The 18,167-nt window shown below is 43.6% G+C and overlaps 1 protein-coding gene across 1 annotated transcript in view; it reads left to right on the forward strand.

The window, feature by feature from the left end:
* Positions 1 to 17,438, forward strand: part of TRIM71 (tripartite motif containing 71, E3 ubiquitin protein ligase) — a 66,609-nt gene extending 49,171 nt beyond the window's left edge. Inside the window, exons 3-4 of the mRNA XM_012646873.1 lie at positions 10,939 to 11,073; positions 15,987 to 17,438. Coding sequence (XP_012502327.1) covers positions 10,939 to 11,073; positions 15,987 to 17,438 — 1,587 coding nt within the window. The remainder of the gene's footprint in view (positions 1 to 10,938; positions 11,074 to 15,986) is intronic.
* The last annotated feature ends 729 nt before the right edge of the window (positions 17,439 to 18,167 follow it).

Raw genomic sequence — 18,167 nt, forward strand, 5'->3', positions numbered from 1 at the left:
TCCTCCTGCCTCAGCCTCCCAGAGCGCTAGGATTACTGGCGTGAGCCACCACACCCACCCAGTGTTCCTTTTTTTAAATAAAGAAATATTTAGAACATAAAGAATATGAAGACATAGTTTTATAAAAAATATTTAGATTTGTGGATAAATGTGCAAATGTTTTATCCTTTCTTGGTCACTGAGCAGTGGAAAGATGGATCACACTGATTTGGGTATGTAGTGCTTTCAAGCACTTGATTCTTCCATGTAGTTGGTCGAAATGTTAGTGGACAGCCTCCTCGGGTAATTTTTATGCTGTCACTTAATGTGTTTATATTAAAGAGTACAACCGACATGGCATAGACTATTTTCCATTCTTAGTGTGAACATTGGAAAAGGAGCGAATACAGTTAGTTAACATGCAATGGGGGGACTCTTAAACATAATTTGGGCCTTTATATATGTTATAGAAAATCATTTAATCTGCTTTAAGCCAAAATACAGAATAATTCTGGTTACAGGGTAAGAAGAGATTCTGATTTCTTTTACAGGTATCATTTAAGTAACAAGTGTGATTTGGAAGTCATTGGTCTAAGAATGTGTCCTAGGTTTGTTCACTTGCTCTTAATAGTATGCACGTATTAGGTGGGTTATTCAGGAGTTTAAAAAATCTGCTTATTTGGGCTGGGTGTGGTGATTTACAGCTGTAATCCTAGCACTCTGGGAGGCCGAGCCGGGAGGATTGCTTGAGGTCAGGAGTTTGAGACCAGCCTCAGCTACAGAGAGAGACCCCGTTCCTACTAAAAATAGAAAAAATTAACTAGGTGTGGTGACGTGCACCTGTAGCCCCAGCTACTGGAGAGCCTGAGGCAGGAGGGGATGGCTTGAGCCCAGGAGTTCGAGGTTGCTGTGAGCTAGGCTGACGCCACGGCACTTTAGCCCAGGCAACAGAACAAGGCTCTGTCTCCAAAACGAAAAAACAAAACAAAACAAAACACCAAAATACCTGCTTATTTGTACTGGCAAAATGGCACATTTAAGAAACAGAGTAAGATATCCTGGAAATAAGCTTTATTTTGCTAATAATTTAATAGGAGTTGCCTTTAAGTAAGGGACAATGAAATAGGGGGAAAGAATAGATTTAAATTATCATAGCAAACACCAAGATAAAACCTAGCCTAGTTAAAGCATTACATGGAGTCGGGGAGTATTAATAAAATACGTAAGTCATGAAAGTACTCTAAGCTTAGTGGTACAAGAAACTTTTGCGTATTAAAAGGAAAACATCAAATCACAGCTTGGTAAGAGGAGGGAAATAAAGGAAAACAAACTTGAGAGAAATGCAAGAAAATACCTTATAAAGAGTAAATACGGAAATATGTTCAGTCTGACCAGTAATCCAATTAAAATGATACCAGAATACTATTTTGGCTAAATAACTGGGTATGTACTCCATGCTTATGCTTTATTGGGGGTAGAACATGCTTTTGAAAATATTCAGAGCTTTAAAGGTGGAGGTAGTTAATTCTTCCTTTGAGAATCTCCACTGAGGCAGTATCTTGCATTTTGGAGGTATTCATTGCACCCTTAGGAATGGTGAACGGTAGGGTAACAATTTTGTAGGCACTTAGATTTACATAGGCGTGACTCAGGTTGCGATTTCAGTTCCACACAACTGAAATAAAACCAATCATCCAAGTTTTTTGGTTTCTCAGTGCATATACAAGTTTATACTATACTATAGTCTAGTAAGTGTGTGATAGTATTTTGTCTAAAAAGTGTACAGACCTTAATTGAAAACTACTTTATTGCAAAAAAAATGCTACTGATCATCTAAGCCTTCAGTGAGTTGTAATCTTTTTGTTGGTGGAGGTTCTTTTGATGGGGATGGCTGCTGACTTATCAGGAGGGTGGTGGTTGCTGGAGGTTTCAGGGGGCTGTAGCAACTTCTTAAAATAAGACAATTGGCCCTTCCTTTCACAGAAGATTCATCTGTAATATTTAACCCATGGTATTCTTTCAAATTGGAGTCAGGGCTGGGTGTGATGCCTCTCGCCTGTGATCTCAGCACTTTGGGAGGCTAAGGTGGGAGGATCCCTTAAGGCCAGGAGTTGGAGGCCTCTTAAAAAAAAAAAAAAAAAAACTAGCTGGATGTAGTGGTTTATGCCTGTAATGCTAGCTACTCGGAAGACTGAAGGTAGAGGATGACTTGAGTCCAGGGGTTTGAGGTTACAGAAGAGCTATGGTTGCACCACTGCACTGTAGCCTGGGCAGCAGAGCAAGACCCTGTCTCTTTTTTTTTGAGACAGAATCTCACTGTGTTACCTGGGCTAGAGTGCTGTGGCATCAGCCTAGCTCACAGCAACCTCAAACTCCTGGGCTCAAGCGATCCCCCTGCCTCAGCCTCCCGAGTAGCTAGGACTACAGGCATGTGCCACCATGCCCGGCTAATTTTTTGTATATATTTTTAGTTGTCTGATTAATTTCTTTCTATTTTTAGTAGAGACAGGGTCTCGCTCTTGCTCCGGCTGAACTGAGCTCAAACAATCCGCCTGCCTCGGCCTCCCAGAGTGCTAGGATTACAGGCGTGAGCCACCGCGCCCGACCGAGACCCTATCTCTTTAAAAAAAAAAAAAAAAAAGAGAGATTGGAGTCAGTCCTCTCAGATGCTGCTGCTACTTTATCAACTAAGTTTATGTAATATTCTAAATCCTTTGTTGTCATTTCAACAATGTTCACAGTATCTTCGCCAAGAGTAGATACCATCTCAAGAAACCACTTTCTTTGCTTGTCCAGAAGCAGCAGCTCCTCATCTGTTCAAGTTACCATGAAATTGCCACAATTCAGTCACATCTTCAGGCTCTACTTCTAATTCTCCTGTTTCCACTATAATCTGCAGTGACTTCCTCTCCTGAAGTCTTGAACCTCTTAAAGTTGGCCAGGAGGGTTGGGACCTTCTTTCAAACTCCTGTTAATGTTGACAGTTTGACCTCCTCCCGTGAATCATTAATGTTCTTAGTGGTATTTAAAATGGTGAATCCTTTCCAGAAGGTTTTCAATTTACTCTGCCAGGATTCGTCAGAGGACTCACTATGTCTGGCAACTGTAGCCTTACAAAGTGAATTTCTTAAATAATAAGACTTGAAAATCACAATTACTCCTTGATCCCTGGGCTGCAGAATCGATGCTGCGCTAATCTCCTTGTGTGTCTCCACCAGAGCTCTTGGTGACCAGGTGCATAGTCAATGGGCAGTAATATTTTGAAAGGCATCTTTTTTTTCTGAGCAGCAGGTCTCAACAGTGGGCTGAAAGTATTCAGTACACCATGCTGTAAGTAGATGTGCTGTCTTCTGGGCTTTGTTGTTTCATTTGTAGAACACAGGCAGAGTAGGTTTAGCATAATTCTTAAGTGCCCTAAGGTTTTCAGAATGGTTCAGTGATTATTGGCTTCCACTTAGAGTCACCAGCTGCATTAGCACAGCCTGTCCTTGGAAGCTTTAAAGCCAGGTGTTGACTTCTCTCCAGCTATGAAAGTCCTGTATAGCATCTTCTTCCATATAAAGCTGTTGCATCTGTACTGAGTATCTGTTTAGTGTAGCCATCTTCATCAGTGTTCTTAGCTAGATCTTTTGGATAACTTGCTGCAGCTTCTCCGTCAGTACTTACTGCTTCACGTCGCACTCTCACGGAAATGGTTTTTTTTCTTAAACCTCATGAATCAGCTCTGCCAGCTTCAAATTTTTCTTCTGCAGCTTCTTCACCTCACTTGGCCTTCATAGAAGTAAAGAGAGTTAGGGCCTGCTCTGGATTAAGTTTTGGCTTAAGGGAATGTTGTGGCTGGTTTGATCTTCTGTCCAGACCTCTAAAACTTTCTGCATATCAGGAATAAGGGTGTTTCACTTTCTTATCATTAGTGTGCTCACTGGAGTAGTACTTTCAATTTCCTTCAAGAACTTTCTCTTTACATTCACACTTGGTTAACTGGTGCAAGAAGCCTAGCTTTCAGCCTGTCTCACCTTTTGACATGCTTTCCTCACTAAGCTTAATCATTTCTAACTTTCGATTTAAAGTGAGAGACATAGGACTCCTCTTTTCACTTGAACACTTAGAGGCCATTGAAGGATTATTAATTGGCCTAATTTCAACATTGTTGTGCCTCAGGGAACAGGGAGGCCCTGAGGGGAGAGGGAGAGAAATGGAGGAACAGTCAGTTGTTGGAGCTCTCAGAACACACACAACAGTTATCTGTAGGTTTCCTTGTACCCTCGTTCTGATCCCTCCCTCCCTCCCTCTCTCCCTCTCTCCCTCTCTCCCTCCCTCTCTCCCTCCCTACTCCCATGTTCCCAAGCAACCACTCATCCGCTATCTGCCACAGATTATGGTTTTGTTTTGTTTTAATCAGCTAGGAAATGCATTTAGCAATGAGTAACAGGCCCTCTCTCTGCTCCCAAAAACTAGTGGCTTAAATACTTAAAATTTTAATTTCTCCTACTCAAATTTCCCAGAAGTCCTGTATAATATTAATACTTTTGCTTACACTTCGTGGACCCAAATCCAGCCTTATGACCACATCAGCTGCAAGGGAGTTTTTAATTCAGTCTCACTGTAGCCTTCAATAAGATGGAGCTTCTATGACTTTTCGTCTAATGTTAGTTGTAGGTCAGTAGTAGCGATACAGGTGAAATGGATGTTGTAGACAACCAGCTGTAACTGTTTTTGCCCTGCTCATCCTCATTTCCTTTATTGGACCTGTCTTCCCAATTTAAAAATCAAACACTATTGGCACTCTTCAGGATAAAGCACGAGTAATAGATATTATTCCAGTTTACATTAAAAAAAAATTGTATAAATATAAGGAAACTTTTCCCCCCTATTGCAGATGTGGGAATGGAAAAACTAAGTTGCTTTGCCAAAAATCCTAGATTTCAGGGTCTCCACAGATCTTCCCCTTTCAGCAGTACGAATTGATGGCACTTGTTTATTTAGCTTCTACTCTGTTCCAGGCACTGAATTCCATGCTTTATGTGTACATAGCAGTCCTTTGAAGCGTAGGGGTCATTCTTTCCATTACCTGAAAGAAAACTGTGCTTCAAAGAGACCACGTAATGTGCCAGAGGTTACACTGATTGTAAGTAGAGGATTTGCAGTTTGAATTCAAAACTGATGGTCAGTTCTCATCCAGGAGGCTTGTGTGTGCTCATACGTCTCGTTCTCTCGTGTTGTCGTTCATTCTCGTTCTCTCTCTCTCCGTCCCTCCTTCCTTACTTCCCTCTCTTCCTCCCTCCCACCCAAATGTTACTGGGAAAATCATGGTTGAATTGCTTAATGCACAGTGAGCTAATTAAAAATTCTCCCATGCTGTCTTAATTTGGTTCTTTGCAGATGACTGAATGGGAAGTATAGTGTCAGGAAACCATGTAGAATATGCGTGGATCAGGCTTCAGGTATCCAGGGACTCAGACCTTGAGGCTCTGCCTTTCTCTCTCCACAGTAACCTCATTTTTGCTACTGAACCTGGGCTTTGTCCATGCAGTGGAGAGAAAAGGGTGGACTAAAATGGAGCACGCTTCGGGCCGGCCCTGTTTTGGCAAGCCATCTTCAGAGAAAGAGTTAGTTCCCTTTTCCTCCCCTCTCCTTTTGGGGTTGGGGTGTAAGGTAGGCTGGAACATCCATATGTAAATCCCCAGAGAAGGGCTCTTGATTGGTCTAGTTTCCTTTATTTCCCCTCATTGGGCGTAGTCCGGGGTCCAGAGGCACTGTGACTCTTTGGCCCAAATGAATGAGCAAGAACACACCCCACAAGTAAAGGTTACTACTGGCCAGACCAAATCTGCAGGTAGATTAAGTCCTTATAAACTTTATATTGCTTTAAATGAATATCAGTGACATTTTACAATACATCTGGACTCAGTGCTACTTGGATTGTGTGCTTTTAGTTTCCACTTACCAGTTTTTGAGACTTTTCCAGGAACTCGATATTCCTTTCCTTCAGCCCGTGGCATCTCTCTGTTAGTGTCCTCTCTGTGATTGGAGATCATACACTTCCTAGAGATGCAGCATTTTTGCCTTTCTCAGGCCACTCGACCCCAAATCACACTGGCGGTCAGGTTTCTGTGCTGGTGCCCAGGAGGCTTGTGATTCCTGGCCCCTCTCCTATGATAAATTAGCAGCCCCATACTGCATGCAGTTTCTGTATTAGCCTCCCTAGCGAGGCCCCTTTGTCTTGGACACTCATTTTCCTCCAGTCCTGATGTCCCCATCCACTTATTTTTCAAGATCAGTTTGTATGCTGCATGTAAGCTTCTAATACATTTCTTGACGGAAAGGGCATGTATACCGTAAAGGTACATTTCCACATTGAGTATCTTTTTAATCTTGTATTAAATTATACTTGTCAGATGTACCATTGACTATGAATCAGAGTTCCTAAGTTATGATTCTGAGAAACTTACAACTTCTCTTAAGATTCTTAGTTCTAGAAAGAGACCCAGACATACATCTTTGTTTTAGATAGACCTATAAAGAGAATCTATCCTGGTGAATCAGCCACAGCCAAAGAAAGCATGGAAAGATGCCTGTTGCACCTCATAAATGCTTTGAGGGCATTGAGAGGGAAACCACTCATTTTCTTTTTAGGACATTATATTGCGTTTATTTGGCCTCTTTTCCTGGCAATATAAAATTTTGGTCATTTATGTAATTAGAGGGCGTCTTAGGTGTGCTAATTCCTTTGGGACAGTGATGAACAGAATCTACATAAGAAAGTTAATTTCTGCATTTCATCACATTTAAGATGCCATTGACTAAGATCTGCATTTGTCTTACGTGCAACTGAGAAAAGAGAAAAAACCCACTGATGATTTTAAGGTGAATCATAGTTTCAAGGATGTTAGATGTGATACAAATTACATTTTAGAGTGGACCATAGTAGTGCCCTGTATCTAATATGGTGGCCTACAAGTGTCTGGGTGATACTTGCATTCTCTGTTATCTCTGACCAGACCATGGGGCACTTGAACTACCATGACAAATACCAGGTGACAGCACTGGTCTTCATGCAGACATCACTAATCGATATCTGTACCCTTTCCCTTGAAACTCAGATTTGGCTTCAGACTCCTCCGTACCAAGTGGCTATCACTCAAAATAGTTGGCTGGTGTGCACTGATTCTCCAGGTTACTCACAACTTGCAGATGTTTGATTGGATCTGTTAACATGTCAAAGATGATTAAATTTTCTCTCGGGCACCATGCTTGTTGGGTGATTTCTTTGTTCTTGCTGGGAAGTGTGCATTTCTCTTTTGAAAGTTTACCAAGCCCTTATACCCATTGTTATGTCCCCCAGCCCATCTGCCTCATATCTCCTTCTAATGCCCTTCTTTAGAGATTGGGAACTAGTTCAACAAGTCCTTGCCTGCACAACTTGGAACACAGAGCTTGACAGGATTGTGTACAATTTGATGAGGAAAGACCCGTTTTTGCCTCTCCTTACAGAGTAGGACTTTTATGACTCTCAACCCAAGGAATGGTACTACATGGATGCTTGATGATTACTCAAAGTGCAATAAAAGCTTTGGATCACTTCTACCTGTTTGAAAAACGGAAGAAATAGTTCTTATTGTAGAACAAGAGTTCCAAACACAGGTCCTTTAGGGACCCCTGAGAGGAAACACAAGGGAATAATCCCTGGGAGGAGACTGGGGGAGAGGTGGGTTTGGCAGTAAACTCATTCCTATGCAAAGGGAGTTGTCGTTGCTTTCTTCTGCCAGTACTTGCTCTTGTAGGAATATGAGTCTGCTATTTTTACATCTTCTGGAGTTTTTTTTTTTTTTTTTTTGAGACAGAGTCTCACTGTGTTGCCCGGGCTAGAGTGCCATGGCGTCAACCTAGCTCACAGCAACCTCAAACTCCTGGGCTCAAGCGATCCTCCTGCCTCAGCCTCCCGAGTAGCTGGGACTACAGGCATGCGCCACCATGCCCGGCTAATATTTTCTATATATTTTTAGTTGTCCAATTAATTTCTTTCTATTTTTAGTAGAGACGGGGTCTCGCTCTTGCTCAGGCTGGTTTCGAACTCCTGAGCTCAAACAGTCCACCCACCTCGGCCTCCCAGGGAGCTAGGATTACAGGCGTGAGCCACCGCGCCCGGCCTCTTCTGGAGTTTTTTAAGGAAAAAATTAGTTTGGCAAGTAATAATGACATTAATATAAATGGAAAGCAGTTTGCCACTTCTGCTTTCTGTTGAGGAAGTGTTAAGACATTTTATAGACATTGGCTTGTTTGCCTCAGTCAAATATTGACTTGGACACCAGCTGTCCTAATTAATAACACATCTAAAAATAGGGCGTGCCAGACGCTAAGTTCTCCCAGCTCTAACTCACCTTTTCACACACTTGCCATGTGGTGCTGGGGCTGTGATGCTTCAAACCACATATCTGGAGAAGGGACTTCTATTTTGTTTCTAATTCTTAAAAAGTGGCTTTTTTTTTTTTTTTAAACCCCAGCACTAGAAGTTGGTTCCAATTTCCAGATTTTGCCACTCCCAGAATTACCTGGGCATGACCTCACCTCCTTACTTCTGGGTTCTTGTAACCACAACTTTTTTTCCTTTTTTGCTCCCAGCCAAAGCTGAGGTTAGCTGCTGCTGCAGTTCCTGTCTGCCTCTGATCCTCCCTGTGCTCTTTGCCCCAGCAGTTCTCCTGTACCTGTTTAACCATTTCCCTATGTTACGTTCTCTCTGTTTAAATGTCTAGTGAGATTTCTCTTTTTTTTTCCGGAATGAATCCTGACCAACAACCCGAGGTGCTCAAAATTTATCAACCCCAGTCAACACTTGTTTGATTGCTCATTCTAACTTTTTGTCTTTTAGGTACTTTGGATAAAGTGCTTCAGTTTGTTGGCTCTTCTGTATTATTTTCTTAGGGCTGCTACAACAACTTACCTCCAACTGGATGACTTAAAACAAAAGGCACTTATTCTCTCACAGATCTGTGGGATGGGAGTCCAAGGTCAAGGTTTCAGCAGGACCGTGCTGTTTCCGAAGGCTGTTGGGATGACTGTTTCCTTTCTTCACCCTAGCTTCTGGTGGCTGCTAGCAGTCCTCGGCTTATACCCGTGTCACTCCTACAGTCCCAGTGTCGGCCTTCAGCATCATATGGTTTGCTGTCCCCTTCCTCTCTACCCCCTGTATCTGTGTCTCTGTGTCTTCACATGACCTTCTGTGGACACCAGTTATTGGATTTTAGGGTTTGGCCTAATGTAGTATGGCCTCATCTTAACTAATTATATCTACAAAGACCCTATTTCCTATTTTCCTAGACAAGGTCACATTGTGAGGTTTTAGATAGATTATTCTGTAACAGCTCAGGTAACTTAAGTACCATGGGCTATGTACTTAGCCCCCACCTTATTTGATATGTAGTGGCACTTGGGACAGAATTCTAGCAGAAGTACTATGGAAAGGTGCTGTTCACTTCCAGCTTCAGGAATGGAGTGGCATCTGAGCTGAATTTTGAAATTTGGGATGAATTCAGAAGGGAAGGCATTCCTGGCTGTGGATATTCTGTGAGCCACCAAGATCCACCCAGTGCCAGCTGTGGTCAGCTCAGTGCATCCTTAGGTCTCACAGGAATTGGGACAGAGAATGCAGTTGTTAGGCAATCAACCATTTGAGCCGTGGGCGTTTTGGGGGCTGCACTGAGCATGGCTTGCATGATAGCATGAATGTTTCAAACGTCATACCACAATTTCAAAACAAATATGTAGGAAGTGTGAATAGGCCTGGGTATGTGATCTGACTCCTTTTATGACAGATGCTATGTGGGCTTAGGGGAGACAACTTTTGTTCCAGGTGCTTGTTCAGCTCTTCCCATGTATTACTCTGCATTCCCCTCACATTTACCCTTTCCTGAGGTTGGGGAGGACCAAGAACTTGTCCCGAGCCTTAAAATTAGTAGGAGGTGCAGCCAGAATTTGTATCCAGGTAACCTAACTCCAAGGATGGCTGACCAGCCTGGTTTGCCTGGTTTTTCCCAGTTTTAGCGCTGGAAGTCCCACATCCCAGAAACCCTGCAGTCCAGGGCACACTGTAGCTGGTGGGTCACCCTAACTGTTTCCTAAGCCCAGGTCAGGCTCCAAAACCTTCGTGCTTCCCGAGGACCGTCTTGATTGGGTCACCTGCTCTAAAACTGGTTGCACCATCAACAGTGGGTTCGGAATCCCTGATTTAATACCTCAGTATCTCAGAGAAATCCTTGTGGCTTTTTAAGACACAGCATGTAATATTAATGAATACACCATGCCTTCTGTCCAGATTAATTTTTCATGAACAATAATACGTCTGATTAAACTGGCTGCTGATTCACTGGGCTGGTGGTACAGGGTGGGGTGTATGGTGGAGTGTAGATGGTCTCTGACCACAGGACACGGTTTCTTGGGTAGGTCAGATGCTCCCAGTGTGCACTTGGCATTGGTTCTGGCTGCAATGAGCTGTGTTGCTAGTGACTTGACAAGAACAGGGTAGATTGGCCACTAGCCTTTGTGCACCCTCACACGAGGGGTGTGCCAGCTTGGGGAGTTTTCCCCAGGCAGGGAGTGAGGCCAGAAAATCTGGGAACGTTGCTCGTGTGCCTGGAGTTGTACATTCTACATCCGATCCTCATTTCCAGTTTTCGGCTGTCAACCAACTACACTGGTTTCTCTGTGTCAGAGTATCTCTTAATAGTCCTGACATTCACTGTGTAGGTGCCATTTCTCTACAGAGGAGCCCAGCTCTTGCCAGGAACTCCTTCACTTACACATCAAACAGTCTCCCGCTAAGTGCCTGCTTTCTTTCCAAGGAAGTGGACCAAGTGGTCTGGGGACCCAGGGTGTTACCTTTCCAGGGCTGATAGAAGCAGATTCAGATGTATATGGAGTGACAGTCCTTCTGATGCCTGAAGGTTGTTTTTGGTTTTCCAGCTGAGCATCGAGCAAGCCCAGTCGGTGGCAGAACAGGTGGAGATGAAGGCAAAGGTCGTACAGTCGGAGGTCAAAGCCGTGACTGCAAGGCACAGGAAGGCCCTGGAGGAGCGCGAGTGCGAGCTGCTGTGGAAGGTAATGGGGAGAGCGTCCCCTGCCCCTGCCCAGACCGTGCCCATTTTTTCTTCTGTGAATCCCATCAGAACTCTGAGCATTTTAATTGCAGATCCTGGACCCAAGCGCTAAGTTTAGAACACTTGGTAATTTTCCAGAAAGCTTGTCGGTGGAAAAATGCAGGGGTCTCTGGAACATTATGGGTGCTGTCCGTCCAGTTAAATAACAAGAAGGCCTTTCAGAAGTAGTCGGGTAACCAAGACTGGAACCGGCCTCGAGTTTTAAACTGCATCCACTCAAAGCGAGGCAGAAAGAAGAGAGTACAATCAGAACTGTTGTTAAGCAAGGCAGGCTGGTAGGAAACATCCTTATTTTTGGTGTCCTGGCTGGTTGTACTTCCTGACCTCTTGTGGAAAACCAGTTTTCCCCTTGCGAGGGCAGTGAGTGTGTGTCCTTTCTTCCTGTTGGAGCAGGAAAGAGTGCCGAGCACACTGGTGTGCAGTTTAGATAAAAATCAGCTGGAAAGACTATTCACCCCACCCAAGCCAGCATCTCAACTGTTCCTTTTCTGATTTTACGTCCCCACTCAGGAAGGGGGAGAGTTATGCCTGTGAAGAGGCCAGTATTCCACACCAGTTCTGTAACTATAATTATACTCTATGAACACAAAAATAAGACTGCATAGCTGGTTTAAAAGGGTGTGCTTATGTGTGTGTGCTCTGCTCTTGATCATCCAAACTACGACAGTATGGATGGCATCTGAGTTTCTGAAAGTGACCCTTGCTGACAGCTATGCCCTAAAACATTCTACAAAGCTACAATAGATTTTGCATTTTGTTTTCCATTTAGTTAACCTCACAACTAGCTGCTTTCTGCCTCTTCTGACCTCTCGAGGAATATGGCTGAATTGCTTTTTGATAAGAAGAGTTTTGGAGGTTGTTAGTCCAAAGATTTAATTCAGCGCATTTGTGGAGTACCTTTGTGGTCATGACATAGTTTTCAGACACTCGGATGCCAGTGTTATGCCACTGGTCTGCCAGTGTTATGCCACCCACAGATGTTAATTATAACCGAAGGGGCCCGCTTCTTGCAACCTGAGAGCTTTGTAGTGAACTCGGCCACAAACTCTTCTGGATTTCCTGATGAAAAAGGCCTTTGTGTGGGGGAGTTTCTGCAACTCTCACCTTAGTTACCCTCCCTCCTCTGAGGCTGACTCACTGTCCCCTCTCTAAAGACAGTTCTTTCAGAAGAAATAAAGTTTTTACTCTTAGAAGAACATGTTTGGAAGAAGAGTTAATCTCTTCTTCATGTAATAAACTGTTCATACTTGCCTAAAAACTCATTCTCAGATCATTCCAAATAACCTTGCTTATTCTATAGATACACCTCAGTCTTTATCTTTTTGCTATGGAACTTTGCCCCAAATCCTGTATGAGTCCCCATCTCTTTGACTAATTACTGACTTTTCTGCTCCTTCCCAGCAAAGCCTTCCTGCTTGTCTCTGGGCATCTCTTTGTTAAATGTTTGCTTTCTTGCATCTCCAGTTACTGAACATGAAAACACCTGAGTGCAAGGATTAAGGCAACACAGCTTTTTATATCTGGATGCACCTCGTCATTTTTCGGCCTTACAAATTTCCACTGGAAATTTCCTTATAAATTCTAACACTTCATGGTGTTACCTGCAGCTGCCTATCTCAGGTCAGAACCAAAGTGGAGGTTTGGCCCAAAGGACACAGCTTTTATCTGTCCCCTCATGGGCCCCTCTGTATACATAGCCTGGTTCTAGAGTGAACAGGTGAAAAAGCAGGAATGGTTCAAAATCACGTCACTGCCCCACCCCCAGCAAGGGCCGTCAGGTGAAGATCCAGGCCTCCCAACAGTGGCCCCGTATCTATAGAGCACTCAGATCTGTAGAGCACTCAGAAGTCGTGGTCTCCTGCAAAACAGTGTGAACTTCACTGTTTTGGGTGAATTGGGTAACTTAATTTTTTTCACAGGGGGAAATTGCTTAGAATTAGGGGACTTATATTTATTTTTTTATTTAAAAATTTTTTTATTGAGGTGAAATATGTAATTTACTGTCTTCACCAATTGTAGGTGTACAGATCAGTGGTAATAAGTACATTTACATTTTTTCCTCCTCTCCTCCCCACTCCCTTCACCTTCCCCAGCTGACCAGTCTAGTCTCTGTTTTCATGAGATCCATTTATTCATTTGCTCCCACATATGAGTAAGAACACGCAGTATTTGTCTTTCTGCTTGGCTTATGTCACTTAACATAATGGCCTCTAGTTCCATCCATGTTGCTGCAAATTATAGGATTTTATTCTTTTTTACGGCTGATATTCCATTGTGTGTATGTATATATATATATATACATACATACACACACACACCACATTTTCTTTATACATTCTTCCGTTGATCGGCACTCAGGTTGATTCCGTAATTTGGCTATTGTGAATAGTGCTACAGGGAACATGGGGGTATCGTGTGTCTTCTTTTGAGACATGTCTCTTCAGATCTTTTGCCCATTTTAAAAAAATAATAATTGGGTTTTTTTTGTCTTTTTGCTATTGAGTTGCTTGAGCTCCTTATATATTCTGGCTATTAAGCCCCTGTGAGATGGATAGTTTGTAAATATTTTCTTCCATTCTGTGGCTTGTCTCTTAACTTGTTGATTGTTTCCTTTGCTGTGCAGAAGCTTTTTAGCTTGATGTAGTTAGGAGACTTTTAAAAGAATGGAGAAATTAATGTTTTATTGATCAGACAAAATTGCATATTTCTAAATAGTGTGACTCAAGAACATCAGAGACAGGAATTATTTTCACAGGTCAGAATTCAATTCATGTTCATATAGTATAACATTTTAAATTTTTGATGGTTCCTTTGGAAAAATTACAGGCAAATTGTTGCCCAAAACTTGATACCTTCAAATTTGGGGTGTGGGGCTTTTCAGGTTTTCAGTTGAGTTTCTAAAATCTGTTCTTAAAATATAGAAGTAAAGAAAAACTATGGGAGTGGGGTTTTTGTGATCTTGAATTAGGCGTCTCATTGGATCTCCTTAAATTCTCCACTCAATCAATCAATCAATCAGTCAGTCTCTGTGTGTGTGTGTGAGAGAGAGAGAGAGAGAGAATCTTTGAAGAGATTTTGGGCTCCATGTATAGCTGTAATCCAAAATTGAGTCTCTTAATATGTACAACTGTATGTACCTGTGATTAAAACTTTAAAAATAACTTAAAAATTCAGTCTTTTGAGGGTTTAGACTAGCCTTCCCATCCATTGTGAAGTCTGTTGGTTCTGCCACCTTTCTCTGCCCCTTTCCAGCCATTTTTGTTGAGTAAGCCATGACCATCCCATACCTAAGTGATCCATGGTCTCTGTCCTCATTTGTCTCCTTCCAATAAATACATGTCTACAAAACTAGTTTAAGATCATGTCACTCCCCGTTTTTTTGAAATGCCAGTCAAATGCCCCAGTTAGGATCTTTGTGTTTTCTGTTCCCTCTGCTTGAGTGTAGCTCTCCTTTTACGCCTTTTCCTGGTCTCAACCTTTAGGTCTGAACTGGTGAAAGAAACTGTCCCTGACCACCCTGTGGCTCAGTCAGGTCTCCCTAGTCCCTGTCTTTCACATCCTATTTCTACTTTTTAACAGCTAGCACTGTCTGACATTATCTTATTTCTTTGCTTGCTTGCTTCATGATAATCTGCTTTTCTAAAATACAGCTCTATGATGGCAAGGACCATATTTTCTTTTTTAAAAAGACGGGGTCTGGCTCTGTTGCCCAGGCTAGAGTGCAGTGTCATCATTGTCAGCTCACTGCAACCTCCAGTTCCTGGGCTCAAGCAGTCCTCTTGCCTCAGCCTCCCAAGTAGCTGGGACTATAGGCAGCCACCACCATGACTGGCCAAGTTTTAATTTTTTTGTAGAGACAGGGTCTCGCCGTGTTGCCAGGCTGGTCTCAAACTCCTGGGCTCAAGCGATCCTCCCACCTTCACCTCCCAAAGTGCTGGGATTATAGATGTGAGTCACGCACCTGGCCCCCAGGACCATATCTTCTTTTGGTCACTGCAGTACTTCTAATCCCTGGCTCAAAGTAGGTTCCTGATAAACATTTGTCAGATGGCTGCTGTTGTTTAGAGACTAGGCTGCAGTACAGTGACTATTCACAGGTGTGATTATAGTGTAATGCACCTACAGCCTTGAACTCCTGGGTTCAAGCGATCCTCCTGCCTCAGCCTCCTGAGTAGCTGGGACTACAAGGTGTGCACCACTGCACCAGCTGCATGGCTGTTTTTAAGTTTTATTTTCTTCAATTTGTAGCTTACAAGTTGCCATAATAATCATAACTCCATATATTCTTTATCCAGATTCACTGATTATATTTTACCTTATTTGCTTTATTGTTCTCTATATGTATATGTGTGTTTATATAATATATATGTATGTGATTTGATAGTAAGTTGGTGTGTTGGAGACACAACACCTTTACCCCTAAATATTTTAATGTTATTTCTGTGAACAAGGACTTTCTCTTGTGTAATCATAGTACAGTTATCAAAATGAGGAAGTTTAATCTTGATACAACACTGGTATCTAATTCTTGGTCCACAGTCAAGTTTCAGCAATTGTCCCAACAATGATTTTAACAGCTGTTTCCCCCCAAGTGCAGGATCTAGTCCAGGATCACTCACTGCATTCAGTTGTCATTGTCTCTTTAGTAGTCATCTTCCATAACCCAGAACAGCTCCTCAGCCTTTTTTGATTCTGCCGTTTTTTGAAGAATGCCGGCCAGTTGTATCTTATAGAATGTTCCTCAATATGGGTTTGTCTGAGGCTTCCTCGTGCATAGTTGTGGGTTACATGAGTTGTTTTTCTGTGCTTGGTTCTAAGTTTCTATGTCTCTCCCTCCTCTCACCTTCCCTCCAGGTAGAGAAGATCCGCCAGGTGAAAGCCAAGTCTCTGTATCTGCAGGTAGAGAAGCTGCGGCAAAACCTTAACAAGCTCGAGAGCACCATCAGTGCCGTCCAGCAGGTCCTGGAGGAGGGCAGGGCGCTGGACATCCTGCTGGCCCGAGACCGAATGCTGGCCCAGGTGCAGGAGCTGAAGACTGTGCGGAGTCTCCTGCAGCCCCAGGAAGATGACCGAGTCATGTTCACACCGCCCGACCAGGCCCTGTACCTCGCCATTAAGTCCTTTGGCTTCGTTAGTAGTGGGGCCTTTGCGCCACTCACCAAGGCCACAGGTGATGGCCTCAAGCGGGCCCTCCAGGGTAAGGTGGCCTCTTTCACTGTCATTGGCTATGACCATGATGGTGAGCCCCGCCTCTCTGGGGGTGACCTAATGTCAGCTGTGGTCCTGGGCCCCGATGGCAACCTGTTTGGTGCAGAGGTGAGCGATCAGCAGAACGGTACTTACGTGGTGAGCTACCGGCCCCAGCTGGAGGGCGAGCACCTGGTATCAGTGACATTGTGCAACCAGCACATTGAGAACAGCCCCTTCAAGGTGGTGGTCAAGTCAGGCCGCAGCTACGTGGGCATTGGGCTGCCGGGCCTGAGCTTTGGCAGCGAGGGCGACAGTGACGGCAAGCTCTGCCGCCCTTGGGGCGTGAGCGTAGACAAGGAGGGCTACATCATTGTTGCCGACCGCAGCAACAACCGCATCCAGGTGTTTAAGCCCTGTGGTGCCTTCCACCACAAATTCGGCACCCTGGGCTCTCGGCCTGGGCAGTTTGACCGACCGGCAGGGGTGGCCTGTGACACTTCGCGCAGGATCGTGGTGGCCGACAAGGACAATCATCGCATCCAGATCTTCACCTTTGAGGGCCAGTTCCTCCTCAAGTTTGGTGAGAAGGGCACCAAGAACGGGCAGTTCAACTACCCATGGGATGTGGCGGTGAATTCCGAGGGCAAGATCCTGGTCTCGGACACGCGGAACCACCGGATCCAGCTGTTTGGGCCTGATGGGGTCTTCCTAAATAAGTATGGCTTCGAGGGGGCTCTCTGGAAGCACTTTGACTCCCCACGGGGTGTAGCCTTCAACCATGAGGGCCACTTGGTGGTCACCGACTTCAACAACCACCGGCTCCTGGTCATTCACCCCGACTGCCAATCGGCACGCTTCCTGGGCTCAGAGGGCACCGGCAACGGGCAGTTCTTGCGCCCACAAGGTGTGGCTGTGGACCAGGAAGGGCGCATCATTGTGGCCGATTCCAGGAACCACCGAGTACAAATGTTTGAGTCCAACGGCAGCTTCCTGTGCAAGTTTGGCGCCCAAGGCAGCGGCTTTGGGCAGATGGACCGCCCCTCTGGCATCGCTGTCACCCCTGATGGAATGATCGTCGTGGTGGACTTTGGCAACAATCGAATCCTCGTTTTCTAATCGCATTTTCTAGAGTTCTGTGTTTGGGGTGTGCATGTGTGTGTGTCTCTCTCTTTCTCTTTTTCTCTCTTTCTTTCTCTCTCTCGCTCTCTGTTTTTGAATTTCAAAGAAGAAACAGTCTCAGGGAAATTTTTTTCTTTATAGGCAAACTATAATATCTGTGGGTATTATAAGTACATAAAAACATATATCATTCACTATACATATAAGCACATATATACATGCAAACTTATTGTTATGAGTCAAAAAGTATCCTAATTAGACATAATGCATATTTAGAAGAAATACATTGTTTCTCTTTGTATGCTCTATTATCCTAATTGAGCCCAGACACAGAAGGATGAAGTCCTTATTTCTTACAAATTGTCTCACTTACACATAAATTATGGAGAAGTTATTAATAAAACCAAGGTCATCCTAGTTTGCCATGTCAAAGCAATGAGAACATCCAGGCATTGCATACTCAAGGACAAGTATTCTAAAAGCAGAAACCTGTTAACTAAAATAACACCAGTTAATTTTAAGCCTGACATTTAAAAAATACAGGTTTTTTGGGCTTAATGCTTAGTACATCCTAAACTGAACTGAACAAATGAAGTTATCTGGGAATGGAAAAACTAAAAAAAGGAAAGAAGAGGCATTATCCTGGCTGAGAAGGGAGCAGAGTCCATAATGAAGATCAAAATTTAATATATAAAATAGGACAGATAGAGGGGAATATAGAAGCCA

Source organism: Propithecus coquereli, unplaced genomic scaffold (genome assembly GCF_000956105.1).
Source record: "Propithecus coquereli isolate 6110/MARCELLA unplaced genomic scaffold, Pcoq_1.0 Scaffold251, whole genome shotgun sequence".
Lineage (NCBI taxonomy): Eukaryota > Metazoa > Chordata > Mammalia > Primates > Indriidae > Propithecus > Propithecus coquereli.